Below are 10,000 nucleotides of genomic sequence, written 5' to 3'. Positions count from 1 at the left end.
CCTCCTTCTCTCTCTCCCTCCTTCTCTCTCTCCCTCCCTCTCTCTCTCCCTCCCTCTCTCTCTCCCTCCCTCTCCCTCCCTCCCTCTCCCTCCCTCTCCCTCCCTCTCACTCCCTCTCCCTCCCTCTCCCTCCCTCTCCCTCTCTCTCCCTCCCTCTCACTCCCTCACCTCTCCCCTACCTCTCCCCCACCTCTCCCCCACCTCTCCCCCACCTCTCCCCCACCTCTCCCCCACCTCTCCCCTACCTCTCCCCTACCTCTCCCCTACCTCTCCCCTCCCTCTCTCCCTTCCTCGCTCTCCCCTCCCTCGCTCTCCCCCCTCGGTCTCCCTCCCTCGGTCTCCCTCCCTCGGTCTCCCCTCCCTCGGTCTCCCCTCCCTCTGTATCCCTCCCTCGGTCTCCCCTCCCTCGGTCTCCCTCCCTCTGTCTCCCTCCCTCTGTCTCCCCTCCCTCTGTCTCCCTCCCTCTGTCTCCCGCTCCCTCTGTCTCCCGCTCCCTCTGTCTCCCGCTCCCTCTGTCTCCCGCTCCCTCTGTCTCCCGCTCCCTCTGTCTCCCGCTCCCTCTGTCTCCCGCTCCCTCTGTCTCCCGCTCCCTCTGTCTCCCGCTCCCTCTGTCTCCCCTCCCTCTGTCTCCCCTCCCTCTGTCTCCCCTCCCTCTGTCTCCCTCCCTCTGTCTCCCCTCCCTCTGTCTCCCCCTCCCTGTGTCTCCCTCCCTCTGTCTCCCTCCCTCTGTCTCCCTCCCTCTGTCTCCCCTCCCTCTGTCTCCCCCTCCCTCTGTCTCCCTCCCTCTGTCTCCCCTCCCTCTGTCTCCCTCCCTCTGTCTCCCTCCCTCTGTCTCCCCTCCCTCTGTCTCCCTCCCTCTGTCCCCCTCCCTCTGTCTCCCCCTCCCTCTGTCTCCCCCTCCCTCTGTCTCCCTCCCTCTGTCTCCCCTCCCTCTGTCTCCCCCTCCCTCTGTCTCCCCTCCCTCTGTCCCCCTCCCTCTGTCTCCCCTCCCTCTGTCTCCCCCTCCCTCTGTCTCCCCTCCCTCTGTCTCCCCTCCCTCTGTCTCCCCCTCCCTCTGTCCCCCTCCCTCTGTCTCCCCTCCCTCTGTCCCCCTCCCTCTGTCCCCTCCCTCTGTCCCCCTCCCTCTGTCTCCCCCTCCCTCTGTCTCCCCCTCCCTCTGTCTCCCCCTCCCTCTGTCTCCCCTTCCCTCTCTCCCCCCTCTCTCCCCTCTCGTCTCTCCCCTCTCGCCCCTCTCGCCCCTCTCGCTCTCCCCCCTCTCGCCCCTCTCGCTCTCCCCCCTCTCGCCCCTCTCGCTCTCCCCCTCTCGCCCTCTCGCTCTCCCCCCCTCTTCCCTCTCGCTCTCCCCCTCTCGCCCTCTCGCTCTCCCCCTCTCGCTCTCTCGCTCTCCCCTCTCGCTCTCTCGCTCTCCCCTCTCGCTCTCCCCTCTCGCTCTCTCGCTCTCCCTCTCGCTCTCTCGCTCTCCCCCTCTCGCTCTCTCGTTTCCCTCTCGCTCTCTTCTTTCTCCTCTTCTCATTTTCCTTCTTTCTTCCCTTCATTTTCATTTTCTTCTTCTTCTTTTTCATTTTCTTCTTATTTCTCCTCTTCTTCTTCTCCTCTTCTTATTTTCTTCTCTTCTCCTCTTCTTCTTTATTTTCTCTTATTTTCTTTTCTTCTTATTTTCTTTCTCCTCTTATTTTCTTTTTTTTTTTTCTCTTCTTTATTTCTTCTTATTTTTTTATTTTCCTTTATTTTCTTTCTTCTTATTTTCATTTTCTTTATTTCTTCATTCTTTCCTTCTCTTCCTTCATTCTCCTATTTTCTTTCATTTCTCTCTCTTCATTTTCTCTCATTTCGCTCTTCTCGCTTTCTCTTCTTCTCCCTCTCGCTCTTCTCGCTTTCTCTCCTCTCTCTCGCTTCTCTCTCTCGCTCTCTCTCGCTTTTCTCTCGCTCTTCTCGCTTCTCTCTCTCGCTCTCTCTCGCTTCTCTCGCTCTCTCGCTTCTCTCTCGCTTCTCTTCTCTTCTCTCGCTCTCTCTCGCTCTCTCTCTCGCTTTCTCGCTCTCTCTCTCGCTCTCTCTCGCTCTCTCGCTCTCTCTCTCGCTCTCTCTCTCGCTCTCTCTCTCTCGCTCTCTCTCGCTCTTCTCGCTCTCTCTCTCGCTCTCTTCTGTCGCTCTCTCGCTCTCTCGCTCTCTCTCGCTCTCTCGCTCTCTCTCGCTCTCTCGCTCTCCCCCCTCTTGCTCTCTCTCTATCTCCAGATCTATCTCTCTCCCTCACTCCCTCCTCTCCCCTCCTACCCATCTCTCTCTCTCCCTCCTCTCCCCCCCCCACCTCTCTCGCTGTCTCTGTCTCTCTCCATCTCTCTCTGATGTACCTACCATGCTCTTCACAGAGCTTCAGTGCTGCCAAAGCAGTTTCCTGAGCAAGGATTGGAGTGGGAGTACCAGCAGTGGTAAGTGTTGGAATTTGTAATTTGTTTCGGGTGCCTGAAATAGCTCGCCAACTCTTCGCAAAGGACACCATGGGATCTTTAATGTCCACCAACTAATGCCAGCAAATGACACACATTGATGAATTTAGCTCTTTCCCAGCCTTGACATTGCACATTAAATAAAAAATTCTGAACAAAGAATCACCCTGCCTGTAAAACACCGGGATGAAAGTATATAGCTGGGTCGAGATTCAAACCCAAACTCGGCACGATTGTGCTTACCTCAAGGCCATTCTGCCAGCCTTAATTTGACTCAACACGGAGAACTTACCAGGGCCAAGCAATGGAATAAAGAAATCTTGAGGTTTCTCAACATTATGGATGGTGTTCCATGGCCACTTGTAGCTCGTGGTTAATGAAAGTCAGCTGGTAATGAGCGAGACCAGGAATGTCTACAGTCTGGTGAAGGTCGGCACACGAACCCTCCAAAAAGGAATGTCGACAGACCGTATCAAGGATGCGGTCCAGATCTGTGAGGATGAAACAATTTGGGCCACATGAGGTCGTTGACTGCCTATTAGTACAAGGAACAAGCAGGATAGCCAAGAGGGATGTTCACGATCACTTGTGAGCTGTATAGCCTGGGCTGGAATCTAACCCAGCTATAAACTATCGTCCTGGTATTTCTCAGACAGGGTGTCATCAAATGTGTGTGCTGTCCCTCAGAGAGAAGTTAACCTGGAGGCCCCATCTGCTGGCATTAGTGGACATCGAAGATCCCATGGTGTCTTATGCGAACCCCTTCCTTATTCATGCAGGTGTCTCCACAAAATGCCCGGATGTAAATTTATTTGGGTTTTGGCCTTGTGGGAAATTATCATGGGAATCCCACAAAATTTGACAGAGGACTGAGGCTGAGGAGCATGGTCGTCTGAGTTAGTCCAAGAGCTGACGTAACAAGAAGAATAAGTGATGCAGTTTGGGGTGGTGGTGAGGTGGACTTTGAGGCCACGGGGCATCTCCCCAGACCCTGGACGAACCCCTATTACTTTAACTGTTTTCGTCATGAATTGTTAGCACCTCACTTGTCTGTGCCTTCCATCAATAACGGTGCCATTGCACGAATGTCGGTTCAGTGAGCGACTGATTACACTGTTGTGATTGCTGTCCACAACCCCGACCCCTCAAGTCTTTGAGTTGACGGTTATTGTAACTCAAAATGAGAATCTTATCATGTTATTCCTCGTAGTTTTACTACCCTGAAGATCACTTGGTATATCTTTTGAACGGGTGGTTCACATTAGCTATGGCCTATCGTGCTTTTGGCTCTGTACGAACTACACCAAGCGTTGATGAATGAATGAACGATGCAGCTCGACGCGAACGTGCTTGGGGAGGCGATGAGCACGCATGCGCACATGGATGATCGATCCCACGACCCGACGACGGGGACTGCCATGGACGAGGGAGCGAGCGTGGCACGAGTCCGCGCTGCTGCTGGTCAGTGTTGGTCAGATGCTGTCCACAGCGGAGGGTCCTGAAAGGCCGGACGCGTACTGATAACGTGCTGTGTGCATTGATGTGACAGATGGGGTTGTAACAATTACTTATTATGAAAATGGACGTGAGAAGGACAAAATCATGGAGTATTTTCAGTTTTTCCCATGAAGACTACATTGTAGCTTTGCTTGGAATATCGAGTACTCACCAATAGAGACTGAAGAGTTTGGGGGCTTTCGGACTGCGAAGGGCAGCTATAAACTCTCATGTTGGTGTTTCATATACAGGGTGAGGTTGTGTGTGTGCGCCGTCCCTCGGATGGACGTTGAGCTGGTGTCGCATCCCCAATCATTGGTTTTGATGGATGTTTAACATCCCACGGTGTCCTTCGTGAAGAGTCGGCGAGTTATCTCCAGCACGTTGAGCAATATAAATCCCAAGTCTAACGTACAGGGGACACTGCATCAGTAACACTGCGATGATGCAAACCCCCCAGCCACGTGCTGCACACGAAATGGTGAGCGCAGCAAACAGGGCCATTTATTTATTACGTATACAAGGAGGTTGTAGGAGGGTCTTGAGCTTCTCGACAAGGAGGACAATGAAGACTAGGGAGAATTGTTTGGGGAGTGTTTTCGAGAAGGAAAAGGTCGGTAAGAGGTTTATATTGTGGGGGGGGGGGGGTGTTGGGAAGGAGGGTATATGGATGGGATTGGGTCAAAATCTCTGCCAGAATTTCATTCCTAATAAGTTGAGAGCACATCGTCCACATCATTGACTTCACCACCCCAAGCACTAACAACAAAGGTTGTATACATTTTTTTTTTCCTTGTCCTGTGTATTTATCCACAGTTGAGTGAAGTACATGAATGCTGATGAATTAATTAAATAATAGTACAGCATGTTTGGCCCTTTATCATTCCGCATGACTCTCTGATTGTCCTGTGGTGCAGTGGTTTTGGTCACAGTACTTGTGCACCTGGTGTCCTGTGACCAGGACTACTACCTCTCTCCCGGTGTCACCTTTGTCCACGTCCTCAACAGAGCTTACTATAAACGCTTTTTCCCTCCACACACCGAAGACAGAGGTAAGGTTTTATGGTTTTTTAAGAGGATATTTACCTCCACCACCTTGAGTTGGGTGGAGGTTGTGTTTTCACCCCTGACTCTGTCTGTCTGTCTGTCTGTCTGTCTGTCTGTCTGCACGATATCTCAAAAAGTTGTGGACGAGTTATGACGAAACCAGGTGGATGAGTTGGATAGGTGACGAGAACCAGCCAATTCGATGTTGGTGCAGGTCCGAATCCAGATCCAGTCTATCAGCGGATACGAAACGTCAACTGTTCAGCCTGGTGGAGGGAGGTACCTGCTCTACCGAGTGCTGTTCTCATTCTTCCTGAATTTGTTCATTAATCACATTTGCTCTTCATTTGGTGACATGTTTTGATATATATATATATATATATATATATATATATATATATATATATATATATATATATATATATATATATATATATATATATCTATATATATATATCTTCTTCTACTTCCTCTTTCAGCTTGCTCCCGTTAGGGGTCGCCATAGCGGATCAACCGTCTCCATTTCGCTCTATCCTCCACATCTTCCATTGACACTCCAACCACCCGCATGTCCGCCCTCACCGCATCCATGAACCTCTTCTTTGGCCTTCCTCTTCTCCTCCTGCCTGGTGGCTCCATCTTCAACATCCTTCTCCCGATATACTCCGCTTCCCTCCTGTGCACATGTCCAAACCATCTCAATCTCGCCTCTCTCACTTTGTCTCCAAACCGTCCAACCTGCGCTGTCCCTCTAATATACTCACTGCTTATCCTATCCATCCTCGTCACTCCCAACGAGAATCGCAGCATCTTTAACTCTGCCACCTCCACCTCTGCTTCCTGTCTTATTGTTCGTGCCACCACCTCCAAACCATACAACATAGCTGGTCTCACTACCGTCTTATATACTTTCCCCTTAACTCTTGCAGCTACCCTTCTGTCACAAATCACTCCTGCAACTCTTCTCCACCCACTCCATCCTGCCTGCACTCTCTTTTTCACTTCTCTACCACACTCTCCGTTACTTTGGACAGTTGATCCCAAGTATTTAAACCAATCCACCTTCCCCACCTCAACTCCTTGCAACCGCACCATACCACCACCCTCCCTCTCATTTACGCACATGTACTCCGTCTTACTCCTACTGACTAACATTCCCCTTCTCTCCAATGCATACCTCCACCTCTCAAGGCTCGATTCAGCCTGCTCCCTACTCTCCCTACAGATCACGATGTCATCCGCGAACATCATAGTCCATGGAGACTCCAGTCTGATCTCGTCCGTCAATCTGTCCATCACCATTGCAAACAGGAAAGGGCTCAGAGTCGATCCTTGGTGCAATCCCACTTTTACCTTAAACCGATCCGTCATTCCAACCGCACACCTCACCGCTGTCACACTGTCCTCATACATATCCTGCACGATCCTCACATACTTCTCCACCACTTCCGACTTCCTCATACAATGCCACAACTCCTCTCTTGGCACCCTATCATAAGCTTTCTCTAAATCCACAAACACACAATGGAACTCCTTCTGGCCTTCCCTATACTTCTCCATTAACATTCTCAAAGCAAACATCGCATCAGTGGTGCTCTTTCCTGGCATAAACCCATATTGCTGCTCACAGATCGTCACCTCTCCTCTCAATCGAGCTTCCACTACTCTTTCCCACATCTTCATGGTGTGGCTTAACAACTTTATCCCTCTGTAATTTCCACAGCTCTGCACATCACCCTTATTCTTGAAAATCGGAACCAGTACACTTAATCTCCACTCCTCCGGCATCCTCTCACTTTCCAAGACTTTATTAAACAATCTGGTTAACAACCCCACTGCCATCTCTCCTAAGCACTTCCATGCCTCCACTGGTATATCATCTGGGCCAACCGCCTTTCCACTTTCATCTTCTTCATAGCAGTCCTCACTTCATCCTGACTGATCCACTCCACTTCCAGATTCACTATCTCCACCTCTTCCAACCTTCTCTCTCATTTTCTTCATTCATCAGCTCCTCAAAATACTCCATCCACCTTCTCAACATACTCTCCTTGCTTGTCAGCACATTCCCATTTGCGTCCTTTATCACCCTAACCTGCAGCACATCCTTCCCAGCTCGGTCCCTCTGTCTTGCCAATCGGTATAAATCCTTTTCCCCTTCTTTTGTATCCAACTTCTCATACAGCTCGTCATATGCCTTTTCCTTGGCTTTTGCCACCTCTCTTTTTGCCTTTCGCCGCCACTCCTTGTACTCCTGCCTACTTTCTTCATCTCTCTGACGATCCCACTTCTTTTTTGCCAACCCCTTCTTCCTTATACTTTCCTGTACTTCTTCATTCCACCACCAAGTCTCCTTATCTTCCTTCCTCTGTCCAGACGTCACACCAAGTACCTTCCTAGCTATCTCCCTCACAACTTCTGCTGTCGTTGCTCAATCATCCCACCCATCTTTACCACCATCCAACGACTGTCTCACCTCCTCCCTAAATTTCACGCAACAGTCTTCCTCCTTCAGCTTCCACCATCTGGTCCTTGGTTCAGCCCTCACTCTCTTCATCAACTTCACCTCTAAAGTCATCCTACAGACCACCAAGTGATGCTGTCGAGCTACACTCTCCCCTGCCACCACCTTACAGTCACTCATCTCTTTCAGGTTGCATCTCCTGCTTGAGATTTAATCCACCTGTGTGCACTTTCCTCCACTCTTGTATGTCACCCTGTGTTCCTCCTTCTTGAAATACGTATTTACCACTGCCATTTCCATTCTTTTTGTAAACTCTACCACCATTTGCCCTTCCACATTTCTCTTGTTGAGACCGTACCTACCCATCACCTCCTCATCCTCTTTATTCCCTTCCCCAACATGCCCATTGAAATCTGCTCCAATCACCACTCTTTCATCCTTGGATACACTCTCCACCACTTCATCTAACTCACTCCAGAAATCTTCTTTATACTCCATCTTACACCCCATATGTGGGGCATATGCACTGATGACATTCATTATCACCCCTTCCATTTCCAACTTCACACTCATCACTTGGTCAGACACTCCTCACCTCCAATACCCTCTTGACATAATCTTCCTTCAGGATTACCCCGACACCATTTCTCCTCCCATCCACACCATGGTAGAACAGTTTGAAACCACCTCCAATGCTCCAAGCCTTACTCCCCATCCACTTGGTCTCTTGTACACACAGTATGTCCACCTTTCTTCTCTCCATCATATCAGACAACTCTCGCCCTTTGCCAGTCATCGTCCCAACATTCAGAGTTCCAACCCTCACCTCCACACTTCTACCTTCCCCCCTCTCCCACTGCCTCCGGACTTGCCTTCCCCGTCTCCTACTCCTCCTTCGCCCAGCAGAAGCACAATTTCCACTGGTACCCTGCTGACCACCGGTTCCGGTGGCGGTCGTTGGTAACCCGGGCCTCGACCGATCCGGTCTGGAAATTCGTTTTGTTGTCCGCATTATGATTTGGCATTGGTTTTTACGCCGGATGCTCTTCCTGACGCAACCCTGGTCGCCTCTTACGACACACAGGGATATGGTACACCTATTCTAACCGGGGCATACACCGGGCCCAGTACAACTGATACTCATTTCGCCGACCTCCGAAGGATGGCAGGCTGAGTCAACCCCTGATATTTTCGACTTGGTTTATACATATATATATATATATATATATATATATATATATATATATATATATATATATATATATATATATATATATATATATAAATTCAGTGTCCCAACGGGGCTTGAATTCAGGACCTTTTGGGTCTCAAGCCACTGCCCAAACCACTGCGCCAACACCAGGCATATATATATATATATATATATATATATATATATATATATATATATATATATATATATATATATATATATATATATATATATATATATATATATATTGTTACGGATTCGCGCCCGCCGGCGTGCTGACGGCCACGTAACTCAAATCGCGGCATGTCGCCCACTGGATGGACAATCCAGTCGTGACCCTCTCGGACTAACGCCGGGAACCAGTCACGGGTGGACCTTTCGGTCTCACCGCGATCGAGCCAATCGGCCCCCGCGTGGGATAGGGTTGCTCGCCAAATTTGACCTACCTAAGTACCCACACGGAGGGTAGACCGGGCAATCGCACCTCGCCGCAGGTCGACTTCGGACACGGGCCACTTAAGCGACCCGTTCCGTACTATCGGGATAACCGAGCGGTGTTATCGTCGGCCTCGACGGTTCGATTAATTATCGGGCGTATTCAGCCCACTACCAACCCTTTACGTGAAGCAAGATGAGGATTCAATGAAAGAAATGACGAAGCGAAGCGGGAAACAGTTCAACATAAAGCACATTTATTCGCGATGAACGGAAAGCACACATATACAATTCCACCAAAAGCACATAGAAAAGAAGAAGACAAAAAGCAAATGCGACAATGCAGATCTAATACCGATTACGCGAGCACACGGCAACACTTATACAATTTTACTTCACAGACGGCGCCGACAACACACATTCCCAAAGCAAAAGAAAAGAGAACCACCCTCCAGGATGAGGGGGTAGGCGGGCCTGGGGCCGAGACCGTGTCGGGCCTACCCATCTGGTGATGAAACGCGGAGCGGCGGTGGTGCCTCAACTCCGCGGGCCTCGCGGACAGTGTCTGGTAGGGGGTGGGAAGGGGGCCCCCTTGGTCGCACTATCTCAGCGCGGGGGGAAACAGGAGGGGGTTGCTGATGCTCGGGGAAAGGAGGATTTTTACTCTGTCTCGGGTCCCACGACGAGCGTCTCCACCTCGACCAGGTCGCGCCGTCGGCCTCCCTGGTGTGCAGCTCCCGGCACCGACGCGAGCACCCCCTCGTCTGCCTTCGCCGCCGCCGCCGCCGCCTCTCCACAGCTCCGTCCTCTTCGCTCCGACTCCAACTCCGAACTCTTCCTCCTGCGAACTCCCTCCAACGCACACACGACTCCAACGCACACACGACTCCAACGCACACG

General features: G+C 50.6%; 1 protein-coding gene across 2 annotated transcripts in view; it reads left to right on the top strand.

Moving 5' to 3' along the window:
- The first annotated feature begins 2,343 nt into the window (after positions 1–2,343).
- The window catches only part of LOC147022481 (epsilon-sarcoglycan-like), a 37,402-nt gene continuing 29,745 nt past the window's right edge, over positions 2,344–10,000 (top strand). Inside the window, exons 1-3 of one of the 2 annotated variants that reach the window (XM_085893418.1) lie at positions 2,344–3,905; positions 4,859–4,993; positions 5,126–5,267. In XM_085893418.1, the coding sequence (XP_085749544.1) occupies positions 3,816–3,905; positions 4,859–4,993; positions 5,126–5,267 (367 nt within the window). In that variant the 5' untranslated portion in view covers positions 2,344–3,815. The remainder of the gene's footprint in view (positions 3,906–4,858; positions 4,994–5,125; positions 5,268–10,000) is intronic. The other variant, XM_085893419.1, reaches the window with a different exon arrangement.

The sequence above is a fragment of the Eptatretus burgeri genome, chromosome 8, assembly GCF_056783735.1.
Source record: "Eptatretus burgeri isolate ZD-2024b chromosome 8, Ebu_testis_v1, whole genome shotgun sequence".
NCBI lineage: Eukaryota > Metazoa > Chordata > Myxini > Myxiniformes > Myxinidae > Eptatretus > Eptatretus burgeri.
This window is presented reverse-complemented; position numbering and strand designations above follow the sequence as displayed.